Source organism: Poromitra crassiceps (genome assembly GCF_964638095.1).
Source record: "Poromitra crassiceps genome assembly, chromosome: 15".
NCBI classification, from domain to species: Eukaryota; Metazoa; Chordata; class Actinopteri; order Beryciformes; family Melamphaidae; genus Poromitra; species Poromitra crassiceps.
The window spans coordinates 15,241,860-15,259,001 of NC_139634.1; the positions used below are offsets into that span (position 1 = coordinate 15,241,860).

The following is a 17,142-nucleotide window of genomic DNA, read 5'->3' on the forward strand; positions in this document are numbered from 1 at the left end:
CTCTTATTCTCAAATTGCCGCCATGCTGCTGGTTCATAAGGGGAAAAGTGAATGGGATTTTACTATGGGGATTTCAGGTAAATGCATGAAATAAGGTCTGTGTATAACACAAGCTTATGGGAGTGGAAATGTGTGTTCAGCAGGATAATCTTCACAAAGGAGGACCACTTTTATGACTTTTGAAGCGTGAGTATGTTTTTTTTAAACATGATTTTCACGCAACGCTTCAAAAGTCATAAAAGTGGTCCTCATTTGTGAAGATTATGATTACTATTGTGTTAACCACAGACCTTATTTCATGCATAAATCCCATTCACTTTTCCCCTTACGAACCAGCATGGCGGCGATTTCTGGGTAGGTCTACAAAAATACGTCATCCCTGCAGTACTCTATTTCACCTTCCCAATCCCCACCTCTCAGTGAGACCTGCTCACAGTGGGAGATTCTGGGAGTAAATCTGTGGCAAGCCTAACGTCTCCTGCTTGGCATACAATCCTAATCAGTACACACTGCTGCAGAGGCACCCGCCCCTCTGTCTGCAGGGAAGCTGCCCAGGCCCAGTCAGTCACAGTGCCGTATTCTGAACCACAACATCACCAGTGGAAGCAATCTCACCCACTGTGTGTATAGAAACACACTGGCTCTAGCACAGATGATATGTTTTATTCCCTCTGATGTATTGAAAAACGAGACCCTCAGGCCACTATACAAGAACTAAATGGGCCACGCATTTGAAGTCTTCCACATCACAACATCATAATTGCCATAACTGCTTTCTTTCACAGATTGCAACAACACAGCTGCAAGAGTTGCAGACTAGACTGAGTTTGACACCGAGACAGAGAAGATGAGGACAGGGAGGGAGGGCAGATCCAGTTGTTGCTTTCTCCACATCTAGACACACAGAAAGATTATTTTACAATGGGTGAGACTTCCCCCAGTTAAGAAGTCCTCATCCGACTCCCCCAGCAGTAATATGACCCTGATTCTACACTCTCAAAAGCAAGACAAAAATAGAGAGTAATCATGGACTGCTGGCCGTGGTTTGCTCTAAAGTGTCCCCTTTCTTGCCTTTAAGAAATTGCCTATGTAAAACAATGAAGGAATTTGATGAGACACCAGTGCCCCCGATGCAAACTTAGAGGCCATTTACACCTGGCACTAATGTGTTTTCTGTGATCAGATTGTAATCGGATAGTGCTTGACCACATTAACCCGATTGCATTTACACCTGGTATTAATATGTGTCTCCAGTGTCCACATTGAGATCCCATTGCGATCTGTTCAGGCAAGCTCCATAGGGTAGAGTGGCAGTGGCGACTGTTGTTGTATGTGGTTTGAGAGGACACATTGCATTTACACTTGTGTTCAATGTGGTCACAATGCGTCCCTGACCACCTCCAGAGGTGGTTTGGCCGATCAGATCGCGACACGTCCTCAATGTGTCTTGGGGCGTTTGCACGTGTACTTTCAAGTGGTCGGATTGCAATCTGATCACAGAAAACGCATGTTAGTGCCAGGTGTAAATGGCCTCTTTAGATCCCTCAACAAAACAGCACCCCATGTGCTGAGTCATGTTGCAAGCAGACAGATAGAAAAGGGCAGGGCAGGGTCTCTTACACAGGGTCAAAGACATTATTCAAAAAATAATAACAGGTAATGTGACAGTGACATACAGTAGCCTACTAAGCACTCTGAAGTCCAATCCTGTCAGTGCATCTGTGTAAAAATCAAAAAGGTCACACTATAACACGCTTCTCTACACATGGATATTCCTTTTGTACTCGTTTTATACATTTCTAACAAGATATATGATTTTGACCTCGCCCTCCTGGGTGATTTGGACAGCTGGGTGATTTACCGGTCTGTCACTACCTGTCTGTTGTATCCTTCCTGTCTGTCTACTTGTATGTCCTCCTTGTCTCTTCTCATTTTCTTCCTGTCTTCATCCACCCTTCATCTTGACTGTGCGTGTGCTGCTCTGCCTGTTTTCCCCTTCAGGATGGTAACAGAGGCACACGCCTCACCCAGCAGCGCTCATTTCCACACAGCCATTGCTTCTATCTGATTTGTCGATTGCTGTTGCAGAGCAAAAACTCTCTCTCTCCTCTCTCTCTCTCTCACACACCCCTCCCTCCTTTCCCATGCTCTCTCTATCGCTCATTTCGCCTGACCTTTCATGTAATCTAGCGTGAAAACTCTGCAAGCCAACACCCGTCCCTGCCAGTTATTGACGAAGCCTTGATCACGCCTATCAATGTTTATGGTAACATTCATGTGATTGGTAGTTCAATAATTAGTCCATCAGCGATCACTATAGCAGGCACATATTAGAGACACGCATGATTTGTTTTGATTTTTCATAGTGATGACCATTGCCTCTCTCCATTGCTCTCTCTCTCTCTCTCTCTCTGTATCTGTATCTGTGACTCACTCTCTACATTCAACCCCTGTCTGGTCTGCCTCCGTAATTACAATTAAAATCCTATAGTGACGCAAGCTACTGTAATCTATAACTTTACAGTCTGTGATGATCTCTGTATCTTTCCTTAAGTCTGACCTCCATAGCCTTCGATCCGTCTATCAGTTGCTGCGTGACAGTCCTCTCTCTCTCTGTGTGCGTGCGTGTCTCCTGCTCTCCTCTATGCTGCTCAAGGTTTTCACAGCTACTTAAATCATCCCGAGCTCCATTTTGCCACGTCTACTTTATTCACCCCCGTGTCTCGCCCTGCCGGCTGGGCCGCAGCGCAGTGCAGTCTTACATAACGAGCCGAGGAGGAAGAGGTGTCAGGAAGTGCAAGGATGCAGATATGAAACACGATCCTCGCCACCAAATGCAAGCGAGGGAGGTAAAAAAAAAGAAAGAAAAGGGCTGAAAAGATCCTGAAGGTGCAGTTTCTTTTAGGGGGGGGGGGCACTGCAGTGCTGGAGAAATCTGCGATTGTTATGATAGCCAACCCTCAGCTGGGACCACGCCCTTCCCTGAGAAAACACCTGTGCGCTGCTTGTGTTCTGTGCTGTGCATGTTTTTGTGTGTTTGCGCATTTGGATAAAAACACAAATTTGACTCAAAATCGAATTCTTATTCATGCATCTCTGTGTTTTCATCGCTGTGCTTGGGTGGTGGTGATAGAAGAACGTATGTGTGTGTCTGCATCAATTAATTAGCATATAGGCCTATTCCCCAAACCGGTAACAGTTAAAAAAAAAAATGTGTTGAGGGTATAAATACATTTGTGCTCCCTGGGTGTGAGATTTTAACAGCAATTATAAATAGTGTACCTCCTCCACATATGCATATTTGAATGTAGAGCTCTGTGTGTGTGTTCGCGGGCGCAAGTGCGTGCGTGTGTGTTACATTTGTTTCATGCCAGGTTGCACACCTTGGTGTCTGATCCCAGCTGGATCATGTGGTAGATGGTGGAGACAAGATATCTCAAGAGACAGTACTAAAATTCACAAAAATACTGGTAGATGACAGCAGTGACTGACTTGAATGAGGACGAAACTGTCACATGAAAATAGAGATTGGGAGAGAGAGAGCGCGGGGGAGAGAGAGAGAGAGAGAGAGAGAGAGAGAGAGAGAGAGAGAGAGAGAGAGAGAACAAAAGGATGGGAACAAAAACTGTGACAATAAAGGAAAGCAAAGAACTGAAGTCAGGAATAGGAAACAGGAGGGATCTAGAAACATAATGAAAAGGTCCCTGACAGCTTCTAGACAGTTCTACCTTGCCTTTCCTATGTGTCATCCCACCACAAATCTTTTCAGATCACGCACGCACGCACACAGGCGCGCGCACGCACACACACACGCACACACACACACACACACACACACACACACACACACACACACACACACACACACACACACACACACACACACACACACACACACACACACACACACACACACACACACACACACAACTGAGAGAGTATACAGGCACAAGTATGACATCCAGCCTTGCATTTAGGTGATTCTGCCTCTATATCTTTTTGATCCACCCACCACATACTCATCTGATTTTAGCCAAAAAACATTTCAGTGGCCATTTCCTTGTCCAAACCCTATTCTTCCTGATGAGACTGGAAACAGTAAGGACTATCCATTTGGGTAATGAGTCATGGTCCCAAATAAGGCTGCATGATATGCCCAAAAAAAAATCATGTTGCGATTGTACAGACAGATATTGCGATTGTGATATGCGATACGATTTTAGTGGGAACGGCAATTTTTCTATTTCTTCTTCACACAAAAATAAAATAAAAATGTGATGCGATGTTTACTGGGGTCTGTACCAAACAAGCATGTTCCCTTACGTCTGGGGAATATAATTTGCAGGCCGGGCGTCTCTGTAACACGATAATGCTTAATTTATTTAATGCTATGCCGTGACACATTTTTCCTTTATCAAATAATTGCAGGCTCCTGCAATTTGGATATTGCACTTAGCCATATTTCGATTTCGATTCGATTAATTGTGCAGCCCTATAGTCCCAAATACTCAATAACAGTTCATAATATGCAAGCAACACAAGGATACATCGACAGATCAGTAGCCTCTTCTCCTTTATTCTACAGTATTTTCTCCATCATTTTACCCCTTATACCCCCCCCCCCACTTGGCATTTGCCCTCAACCCCTTGTGCTCATATTTGCTTTGCAGGTGCTAGCTGTTCACGATGCAGAAAACACTAAACCTGCCTCCACCTCTGCAGTAAAGCACAGTGTATGTAGGTCGTTCCCCTTCTCTTACTCAATCCCCCTCTCTCTCTCTCTCTCTCTCTCTCTCTCCCTCTCCCCACCTTCCCTTTACCCCTCTCACCACCAACTGTCTCCTGCTAAACATAGCCCTCCCTCCTCCTTGCTTTTCTTTGTAGCTGCGAGCAGCAGCTATAGCTCGCTCTGTCGGCTGGTCCACACACACAAAAATCACCCTTTTTGTCACAGTTTTCATCTATAGGAAGCTGAAATTTGGCATGGAGGTCAAGTGTGTGTGATGAGGTCATCTCAATTGGCTAAAAGAGGGCTGATTTCTGAAATGCAGGGTGGCAGAGGCAGAATAGGGCGTGTCCTGCCAGCCTGCATTTTGGAATTTTGCCGGTTGTGTGTGTGTGAGAGAGAGATAATGCATTAATGAGTGGATGCATGAATTTGTGCTTGTTTAGTTTGTGATGTGTCTCTACATGTCAGTCGCCACCCCTCCCTTTGTCTTCTCCTTCACCTGATACATACTATGTCATTCGGCTTTCCCCAATGGCCCCTTCCTTCAGTATCTTTTGTCCCACCCACCATATGCTCGCACTCCCCTCTATATAACACCCTCCACCCACCCTTCTCTCTCTCTCTCGCCCATATTCGGGGCCATGAATGGTTGCCGTGGAAACTACATCCTCCAGTGATGCGGTAGGACATAGGTATAGTCGTGGTGACAGTGCTTATCCTGATGGAGAATGGATGCTGTAAGCTCTCCCTCTCTCTGCCTGGTCTAGCCACACTCCCCTAGCAACAGTAGCCTCATACAGCCTTCTCTCTTTCCCTTGCAGTCCCTTCTGACTCTTTACTTATTGTCACTTTCTTCCCCTACAGCCAATGTCCATCTCTCTCTCTCTCTCTCTCTCTCTCTCTCTCTCTCTCTCTCTCTCTCTCTCTCTCTCTCTCTCTCTCTCTCTCTCTCTCTCTCTCTCTCTCTCTCTCTCTCTCTCTCTCTCTCTCTCTCTCTCTCTCTCTCTCTCTCTCTCTCTCTCTCTCGGGGGGGATGATTCTGATTCTCATTGAAACCCTATGTGCCCTTTGTTTAGAGACAGAGCCTGAAATGGAGAGAGAGAGAGATTGAAAGACAGACAGACAGACAGACAGCATGCAGAACCCTGATTTCATTAATGCGAGAGTCTGTTAATCTGGGTGTGGGCTGCACTCCATCTGTCACAGCGGGAGCAGCACACAAAGCAGGCAGCCGACGGCCAACACACACACACACACACACACACTCACACACACACGCACACACACACACACACACGCGCGCACATGGACACACACTCTAGAGAGGGAAGAACAGGGGCGTTGTCGTCGGCTCGGCTGTGGCTGCTTGTCTCACATCGAGGCAAAAAATAGACATAGGCAAAATAGGTATAACAGCCAGCTGGAGCTGTAAACGGTCCTGTCGACAAGTCAAACTCCCAGACACCAACTCTCGAGTCTAGACTAGACATTACGTTGAAATCATGCCCCGCCCCCCGCCGTTCACACACCCGCGGGTTCACACACTTGTGGCTACATCACAGCATCTACTGAAAAACATTTTAGTGGATCTTTAGATCACTTTAGATTCAATCATATCTGAAAAACAACCAGTCGAGTGTAATAAGTAAATGAGGTTTAATTGTTAAAAAAAAAAAACGAAAAGGTGAAAACCCTCTATACACCCGCCACACCTTCGTTGTGCAGCCAATGGCCATCAGACACTCACCGGAGTAATTCGCCCCTTCCGTTTGAGTCAAGATGGCGGCATAGCAGTTTAACTTTTAAGTTTTAATGCATCCATGGTTTAAACCACTGGAGAAGAGGCATCGTCCGTCACGCAGTGTATCCTTGCAGTAGCACGCCGGCCGGCGTAGTCCCTGGCCTTCTCGTGAGTTATTCCGCGGTCGTCGGCAGGGGAAGTACTCGGAGCTAACGCTAATTACGTCTTCTCGGTTGCACAAGCCTCCAAACATCCTGGACCAACACACAGACTTCACCCAAGCTGGCCTGCAACTACCGAATGACCTGACACGTCGAACAACGCGCTGGTACCGGACTGGAGGTAAATAATTCTGATGGCGTCAGAGGTTGTTTTGTTGTTGTTGCAAAGATCCACTATTGTCATTGGGAAGAGGAGTCACTCCGTGGGGAGAAAACCTCGATGATGATTGCCCAAAGATATTTTGCTAAAGAGGAGGTATCACTCTGAACGGAAAACTGAACGGGATTGAGCGAATATGTTTGCCAAAGATCTTTTGTTGGGAAGATGATTACTCTGAATTTATTATTTTAGCCCAAGGAGTGGGATTTTTCTGTTGGAATGAATTAGTTGGGTTTCCATCCACCTGTTTTTATGCGAAATTTCAAAATGCGCATTAAAATCCTGAGTGGAAACACCAGAAAATTCCATAAAACCTCAAAATATCGCAAAAAAGTTTTCTTGCTTGAGGGAGGCGGAAAAGTAAGGTGTATCGATAAAAGGAAATGCGATAAATGCAGTGGAAACAGCTTTAGCGAATCTGCAATCTGGGAACCCATCGGTTAAACAAAAAAAACACTATTTTTTTCTCTAACCTCTGGGGGCAGCCCCGTTTCAATGTGGTGCAACAGGAACTCAAGGGGTGCGGTCGGCAGTGGAAGAAAATCCCTTTCCGCTCCCTGCAAGCTCTGCCATTGGCTCCAACCGACCGGCTCTGCCCATTAATGGATTTATTTTCCGCTCCCTGCTTGTCGCTCTCAAATCCGTCCGTCGCTATGAAACAACAATAACAACTCTAGGTCGTTCTTATACCGCATTCAAGACAACTCGGACCGCCGTAAGTTTCAACACGGAACCTCCGGCGGTCCGAGTTGTCTTGAACAGGGTATTAGTAGCAAGTAGCAACTTGCTATACGCTGAAAATGGTAGGTTTTGACTACACACCGACACCAGTCACGTTCACTTCATTTTAATCGGGTAAAGCGCAGCATGCGTGCAAGTGCTGTTACACCCCTTTTGACGGAGTCTGCCGACAGATTTTCGATGCAAGTCGAAAGTCTGTCTCGAGAGATTAGCAAATCTGTAACCAGACTCCATTCAAAAACATGCCGTTTTGGAGGAAGACAGCGGGATTTCAGGCGACTCACACATCCAGAATTGACATTTTATTCACTTACAGTAAACCTCTCAGTGGATTATATATATGCCAAATTGAAGAGTGGTATCTGGTAATACATTTTATGTGCCTCTGTATAATCAAGAACCGTTAAATTAATATGTGATGTTTTTCATAGCGAGACCACGGCACACGTGTAATGTTAGAAGAGGCAGACAGCAGTGCGCTCTCCGTCACCAAGCTTCCATCATGATTTCCTCCACTTCAGTCTGAATATCAGGCTAGGATGTTTTCTCTTTAGCTCACATTTATTCACAGAACGGGTTCATTTCCCGACGTCAATTAATTTAACCTGATGTTCACCATTCCTGATATTACGCATAACGGTAGAGGGTGGAAACTAGCCCTTAGCAGGAGGACTGGTAATTCAGATCATACGACCTGAATACAGCGTCCTTTTCCAGACAAGCAGTCTGGGTTCACACAGTTATACCCTCAAGCCACAAAAAGGTCCTCCAAGAAGGACTTTACAAGTGTCGCACCGAAATTTCAAACTCACCCACCATCACCGGACAGTCTTGCAGTCAATCGCGCTAGGGTTTTGAAAGTCAGCAAGGCTGATAAACATTTTTAATTATTTTTCATAAACTGGTCGACCAGGGTCGATCCTTTCTAAACAACACTTCAAGCTGGCGCAGGAGTTGACTGCGCCGACCCCGGTCAACACGTTTTTAGAAAATAATAAAAAATGTGTATCAGCCTCCCTGACTTTCAAAACCCTAGTGCGATTGACTGCTGAAGTAAAAAGTCACTTTTTAGAGAGAAAAGGGTAAAGTTCAAAGAAACCACCTGATGCCTTTCATTCAACACATCTTTTATTGAATAGACAAAGCATCGGAAAAGACATTTGGATGGAAACCCAGCTATTGTCTGGGTGGATTATTGAACTGAATGTGTATTATTTTTGTGGATCATTGGACTGCCTGGAAAGGACATTTTATTTTGTTCGTGCTTCAACACTTCAAACACTTTTTCTGCATTTACTTGTGTGCATTGTCTCTCTCTGTGTGTTGCTGTTTATTGTGTGCAGTGTTGGTTTATTGATTGCTATTACTTGGTGTTTTGGATTTATGCAATGTGGGTTCATGACATGTATCCATGTAGGGGGTTGTCATTATAAAACCTCAACTCAAATATATTTTTTGTTAATCACCCCGGCTGGCAAACTTATAGGCGATCTGCTACTGTGTGTGTGTGTGTGTGTGTGTGTGTGTGTGTGTGTGTGTGTGTGTGTGTGTGTGTGTGACAGTGGATGAGAAGAGGCAAGGAGGGAGTGTGTGTGGATAGTTTGTCAGCCTGCCCAGCCCACCGCCTCCTGTCTATAACTGACACCAGGTCTTCTCCACTCTCTTAATTACAACAAATCACCTCTTTATCTGTACTGTAATTGCACAATCATCCTCTCTCCAAGGCCTCTCTCTTTCTGTTTTTATATCTCTCTGTCTCATTCTCTTAACACATTTTCTCTGCTTGGTTCCCTCCTTTCTGTTTATTTCCCTTTTACTCTTTTTGCCCCCATTTCTATGTAATTTTGTGGAAAGTCAACAGTTTACAGCCAAGTTCTGCTTAACGCACATCTGTTATAGAAGGCACTGACATGGACTATGCAGTGCATCTTCAGTCTAATGTATTAAACACCAGGCTTTCACATATCTAGAACTGGGCCAGCATCTTGTCGATGAACAGAATGCTTTTGAAACAAGCCTGTATTGATCCTATACATTCAGTTTCAGCTATTGTTAGAATCGCTATAGGTAAACACACTTTTGCATGTTTTGTTGACTTTTAAAAGGTGTTTGACTGGTTAAAGAGAGACTTGCTTGCCTTTAAACTTCTGAAAGTGGGGGTGGATGATAGATTCTATATAGCAATTCAGACCTCGTATAGTTGCCCTGTCGCTAGTGTTGAGATCAATTATGTTCACGGCCTGGTGTGTCACCTTTTGGAGGTAAACAAGGCGATGTACTGTCTCAGACTCTTTTTGCATTATTTGTGAATGATCTAGCTCTATAGATTAAAGAAACTAATTTAGGCACATGCTTAGATTATATTATTTTGGGTATTTTATTATACGCGGATGGTATAATTTTACTGGCTGAGTCTGAGTCTGACCTACAGAATATGTTAAATATAGTTAATTTGTGGTGTTATAAATGGCGACTAGCAAGAAACCAGGGTAAAACACAAATAATGCATTTCAGAAAGAAAGATATGGAAAGAAGTACAAAAATAATTAATTTTGGTTCTGTTACTTTAGAATATGTTGGTGTTTATAAATATATGGGTTTCTTTCTTGATGAATTGATGACTTATGAGGCTGTAATTGGGTGCCTTGTTGACTCTGCTGGGAGAGCTCTGCGATCAGTTATTAATCAAATGAAAGTTTGCAAGGATCTTGGCTATTTTACATATACTCAACTGTACGATGCATGTGTCTCCCCTATATTGAACTATGCTGCAAGGGTGTGGCGTCGTAAATAATCAAAAACTATAGACACCATACAGAACAGAGCTACCAGATGCTTCCTGGGGGTTCATAGATTTGCTCCAGTTCCAGCTATCCAGGGAGATACGGGCTGGGCACCAGGGTCTGTTGGACGAAAATGCAAAATGGGTGCGACTCTGAAATGGTCTAATCAAAATGGCTGAGAATAGAATAAATAAAAAGGTATTTTTGTGGAGCAAATCACACAATTCTCCATGGGCCAAGGAGCTCTGCTCTAGCTTTGCGGAAGTAGATATGCTGTATATCTGCAGGAACAATTTATTTGTGCTGTAATGTAAACCTTATCAAACATAGGCTTTTATTGAAATTGGAAGAAAAATGGCTTGAAAATGTCCTGCCAAAGCCTATAAGGACTTATGTGAATCTCAAACATACACTTGGCCCTGAATTATATGTTATGTTTATCAAGAAGCCAAATATCCTTCATTGCACAGCTGAGAGCTGGTATTCTTCCTCTGGCCATTGAGGTTAGACAATTCAAAAATATTCCAGAGGAGAACTGATTATGTGAGCTGTGTGATTTGGGGAAGTGGAAAGTGAGTCAGATTTTCTTTTATATTATACAAATGATGGATGACCTAAGAAATATATTGTTCCATGATATCCTTCAACAAAACCCTGAAATATTTTGGTGGTCAGAGATGACCAAAAACTAGAATGGTTGTTTTCATTTTGGTGCTAATTTCATCTCAAAAGCATGGAAAAGAAGGCATTCATGGATGGCCCAATGAACTGAATGCAATAAATCTCTCTGTTTTCTTCCTCTGATGCTGCGCACGGTTTTGGTAGTGGTGGTGATGATGATGATGATGATGATGTCATTGCTTTTGGTAGTGATGATGATGATGATGATGATGGTGTTGTTGCTGCTGTTACTGTTCAATTACGCATATCATGCTACACTATGGCTTTGCTTCAATTATTGGTTTTAACTTTTAGGTGAGGCTTCAAATGAGCTCATTTGGGGTTTCTGCCTCTCCCTGCAGTGTACATAATGTTATCTTTGTCATCTTGTGTATTTTCTAAGTTGTGCAAAATAAAAACTAATTAACTAAGTAACTAACGAAAATCAAGAGTTGAAGGATGAGGAGACCAAGACCATGCTCGTCAAACCCAACAGAGAGTCATGGCAGTTAGAGATAAATGCTTGGGCCAGTGTTGTTGTCAAGTCACTATATCTCGAGTCCGAGTTGAGTCTTGAGTTCCCAGTGTTCGAGTCCATGTCTGAGTCTGAGTCACCAAAGAAGAGTCTGAGTCAAGTCCCCATTACCTGAGTTACTGAGCATGAGCCTGAATGTACGCGTGCCTGCCCTTGCACGGAATTGAATAATGTCACGCTATTAATATAGCTATCAATATCTTATACAAATTAGTATGGCCTTTATCTATTTAGGGTCTTTATCAGTTAGCAAGTCCGAGTCCTCGTCTCCAACTTCCGAGTCTGAATGCATGAACGCTCGAGTCCAAGTCCAAGTCAGAGTCATCAGTGCTCAAGTCAACGTATAAAATGCGTCGGGAGTCGCTTGGGCACTTGCCACCTATCTATAATTACATTACATCGTTTACTATCGATATCTGTGTGTAGATGTTGGCTTGTGAGTGAATAAAAGAGCAAGGGAGTGAGAGAGAAATCCACAATAAATAGAGAGAGGATGTAATTATGTTTTATAGTCTTCTCTTAATGCGTTCTCTAATGTTTGTCCTCTGTGACTCTGTGGTTTATGCCCCTGTAAACGTCATGATGATAATCAAATCAACTATTGACTCCTCACCCCCACTCTCTCTCTCTCTCTCTCCCCCTCCCTCTATTGTCTCCTTTCCTGTTACAGAGAGCAGCGATATCATCTATACCTATAACACATGTGATTTCCTCTCCCTGCGGTAGCGGGAAGTTTGAGGGCGTGGGTCAAGGCGATCTCGTAGCTGATATCTGCTATTTCTCTAGTACTCACTTTATTACGCTCCCTTGGATACGCTTCGCAGGTATGCACAAATTGTCTTAGCCATGCTGGTAGACATCTGTCACAGTTAAGCCTGTCCTATGGAATTTTGCGTCTTGGATCGTGGATTAGCATGATTCATTTTTCATGTAAATATGATAGCCAGGTCACTGTCTCAAATATAGCTGTTCTTATTAAGTGTTGTTGGTGGTTTGCCCTGATGGTCAAGGTTGTTTGATGCTTTGGACATTTGAGATACAGGTATAGAGAGAGTGTGCATATGGCTCTATAGGTGTTTCTATGTGTAGTTTAAAGACCCCCTAAAGTCAAAAATCAGTTTTTCTTCTTGTTCTTTCATGTGGATGTCTGAGCTTCACTGTGCAGAATGATGTCTGTGCAGAGTTTTACAGTAGAAGGCTCTTTCCACAATCGTCTGCTGAAATTGGAAAATGTCTCTGCGCTCATGAAAAGGCCATTTTCAACCAGCATGACATCACAAATACTGGAGCTAATCCATGTCCAGTATTCAGCAGTTAAAGCTGTTTGTATGCTGTGATTGGCTAGTTATGTTCTGGATAACCCTGGTCGTTTGCTTTGGAATTTTTAATGAGGCAGAAGGAGGGGAAGTCATTTTAAGGATTTTAACCTTAAAATGATAATTTAACCTTTTTTTGTGTGAAAAACCATCAGACACAAATTCTTATTCAAAGTAGAGTATTTTATATACATCTTAAAACATGACTTTAGGGGGTCTTTAAGTTGGACCCGGGTCGGTCTGGGCCTGGTCTGGGTCAGAGTGGGTCGACTGACTCTGGGTCAGTCCTCTTACCAGCAGCGCTGGACACTGTAGGCCAGTTCTGAACCAGAACCCCCTGGGCTCCCTGCATCACCGAGGACTCCTCCATGTGCACCGAGCTGGAACACAAAACACACAGGCATGCAAATGTTACACACTGTAAAAAAATATGTTCATACACAGAGTGACACATTTATCATATGTTGAGATAAGATGTAGCCTACAACAACAACAACAAATTCATAATTTAGTATTTTGGTAGACTCTACCCATAGAACTCTATCATAAGCCTCCACAGACCCAATCCTTCCTCTAATACACAACACAACATTACAAAATAAAAACCTGGAAGTCTGTGTGTGTGTGTGTGTGTGTGTGTGGGGGGGGGGGGGGGGGGGTGGTTGGGTGGTGGCGAACACCCTTGCAGGAATGTAATTTTGAGATTAGGATTAAACTAGTCACCCTACATATTCCTACCATTCTCTGGATTAGGGATTACAGATGAACGTTCTTTCACACCTGCCCTGTGGTATCTCAACACCCTCCCCTCTACTGAAAAACAGCCTGCTCTCTGCTGTGCTAAAGAAAAGTGGTGGGTGGGGGGGGATGCTGCAAATGCAGTATATCACACTCTTTCTCACTTTCATAAATGTATTTGAGCTCTGACTATGAGGTTTTAACCTTTTGAAGGTCCAGGTGAGATTTCTGTCACTTTTCATAGGCTGCTTTCATAAAGTATGATCCATGGAGGGCTGCAACTCTCTAAATAGTAACATTCAGAATGTTGGGTGTTGGCAAATGATTAAGGACCTCACAATAATCTAGTTTTGTTTTAGCAGAAAGAACTGTGAATTGTGGGACAGCATGCTATGGCACTACACAAAATATGCCAACCCCAGATATATATATAAACCTGTCCATATGGTCCAGCAATGCTCGAACGCCCAACCCCTGTCTGCTGCTGTTCCATTTTAATCCACCTGCCCACTCGCCTCTCCATTGTCCCCGAGCCGAGTCTAAAACTGGGTCTCCTGAAGTTTAAACTTTCACTGAGGTCAGCTGAGTGCTGTTGATCCAAATCTCTGTTTCTCTTTCTAGCTCTATTGCATTATGCCGTTTTGTCTCCTTTTTACCTGGGGGCACCACCGGGGTCTTAAGATGGAAAAGTCAGTCAGTCAGTCAGTCAGTCAGTCAGTCAGTCATCGACATTTACTGAGTTTTGTGTTTAAAGGGCCATAGGGATAGGAAGGTGGTGGAGAGTCAGGATTTGAGGGGTGGGATTAGTAGCTAGGGGATATGGGTGGTGTTTGGGGGGGCAGGGAAAATTGGCGCCGTGGTCTAAAAGGTTTGCGCTTGTTCAGTCTTCATGTATATATTTCAAATTATTTTATCTTCATATCTAACATCCTTTTAGAACATGATATACACACAATGGCAAGGAGGAACATTTTACAGAGTGAGAACAGCGGATGTGTGTGCATTTGTGGGGTCAAGGTCAGGCAATGACAGACGTGTCCCCATCCTCCCCTGGCTCCTCTCTTATCTGATTCCCCCTCCATCCCCCCTCCTCTTGTTTCATGTCTCACTTCCCTCATCTCCCCTTGTCTTCCAACCACAGCCATTCATCCTGTATTTCTAATTTGTTTCTACTGTATATAAAATTGTGTGTGTGTGTGTGTGTGTGTGTGTGTGTGTGTGTGTGTGTGTGTGTGTGTGTGTGTGCGAAGAGGTGAGTAGTGATTTGGGCGAAGGAGGCCATTTTAAATGCTGCTAAGCACTGGAGTCATGGAGATGCACCGATTAATTATTAATGGTGAACAGGATTGATAATGCTTTTTAGCTAATGCCAGTCTTGATTTCTCTTCCCCATCAGCTCACTTTCTCCTGCCTGTCACCATAAGCCTCTGATGTCTGCCAGCACTAACACATCACATCTGTCTTGCTTTCTTCTTTCCTATCATTACTACTAGCATGTAACAAAGTGCAAATAGCAGGAAACACTTTTTCTGTATTATTAAGGGCTGAGATTAAATAGGTTAGTGCCGTATGGTGTGTGGGTGTGATTTCTAAAATATCCTATATATGTTCCACACAAGCTCTGATCATGTCGTATGAAAAGACAGTGGGGCTTGTAATGGGGAATTGGGGATAAAGACATCAGTGCTAGTGAGTGACTAAGATTTAATATGTTAGACTGGTTCACCCAAGCGCATGAACACTTATTAAGGCCTGCTGTAATTATGAGGGAATCTGTAACATTAATGACACTCTTATTAACGGGACACACATGCACGAGTGTGCACGAGAGTGCAGACACGCGCTCACTCACACAGACATGCGTAATGGAAGTACACATGCTGAGTAAATCACATTATGTGACTCTGGAGTTTGATATCAACTTAGACAAAGGAAGCAGGCCTGCATTACTGGATACTGAGTGGGCAGTGGCACTACAGTTCAGTTCAGATCAGATCAGATCAGATCAGATCAGATCAGATCAGTGCATAAAGCAACACATACTGTGAGACATGCACAACACACACAAAGATACACTCTGCAGCCAGACACATGTCTCTGAGCAGCAATAGACGGATGCTGTTGAGCCGTGAAAGCATTGTCCGCTCTGTCATTCCGTGTGGCCGTCATCTCTGCCATAATGGCAGCATATAGCCACAGGGATACCATTGGCTGTGTGTGTTTACATATGCATTATGTTTATGTGTGTCTCGGAGAGCGGGGCAGTGATAGATGACCTACTTATGTTTTCCCTGGTGGAGGCACTGGTCTGGTACATACTGTATAGCGTGGTGGCCTGCAGAAACACGTCACATGTCGCTGCTGCACATTGTTTGGCAATGAGCCAAAGAAGGTGGGAAATGAGTTTTGCAGGTATCTTGAGATTTTGAGTGATTCGGTTACTTTCATCTCCGTAGTACATCGTGGTGAATAATTATTTTCATAAAACAAAAGGGTAAAGTATTTATTTGTATGGTTTTGGTGGAATGCCACTGTAGAAAATACAACGTTGTGGAATGTTTAAAGCCATTTTCCTCACGTTTTACTTTTAGACACATAACATAAAAATACTCATAACATGAGCTAAGAGAGCTATCACAGTCATTCAAAAAGTTATATATAGGGGAGAGTTTCTAATTTATGGAGTTGTAAAAAATAAAATAAATAAATAATAATTTATTTGGGGCGATGCAGCACTATAAACCTGCCTATTTGCGCTTGGCTAGCTCCATCTTGTTAAGCCTGGCACTGCTTCTTAACTTACCCAGGCGATTTCATTAGCATGACCCTTGATTGGGTCAGGCCCCACTGATCCCACAGTGGGCAGTAGCCCAGTGCCTTATGGGTAATGTGATCCTCGGTGTGGTGATGCACCAATCCCCATGTACCTGGCAGGCTAAGTTTCCACCCGAGTACCTTCCCTCCTCCATCACCGACCCCCTGCGTAGCCTTCCCTCCCGCCAGCTCTCCATCTGTCTAATGGCTATGTTGAAAGAGACATGCCCTACTGCACATCTCTTCACTCTGCATCTCTCTCATATGCTCACTCATATTTCACAGTCTATTGTGTTGCATAGATAGATTTCGATACAATTTATAGCACTGAATCTCTACCTGTCCACCTGTTCTAGTACTATATGTGCAGTCCAGACGAATATGTTCAGATAGCTCAGTTCTAGGAAATATAAATCAATATGGGAATTGAACAGGGTTCAGTTATTTGCTTAGGTCTTCATAATGTGAGTGTCAGCTGGGGGCATAGTGTTGTCTTTCACAAATGGCGGTGGATGAAAGTGGCTGGTGAATTAGGTATGTTGGTTTCATCGCCATTTCAGTGGAAGTACTGGCTCATCATGATTTTGGTGTAATGCACGGGATCCTGGTGAATTATGAATGGTGAGCTAAAGTAATTACAGATACTTAGTGCAGAGTTATGAATGGTGAGCTAAAGTAATGACAGATACTTAGTGCAGAGTGAC

General features: G+C 43.7%; 1 protein-coding gene across 2 annotated transcripts in view; it reads right to left on the reverse strand.

The window, feature by feature from the left end:
• Nucleotides 1-17,142, reverse strand: part of LOC310790483 (protocadherin alpha-3-like) — a gene marked incomplete at its 5' end in the record, with an annotated part of 213,351 nt that overhangs the window by 5,457 nt on the left and 190,752 nt on the right. For both annotated transcript variants that reach the window (XM_083652187.1, XM_083652186.1), the window contains one exon: nt 13,181-13,266. In XM_083652187.1, the coding sequence (XP_083508313.1) occupies nt 13,181-13,266 (86 nt within the window). The remainder of the gene's footprint in view (nt 1-13,180; nt 13,267-17,142) is intronic.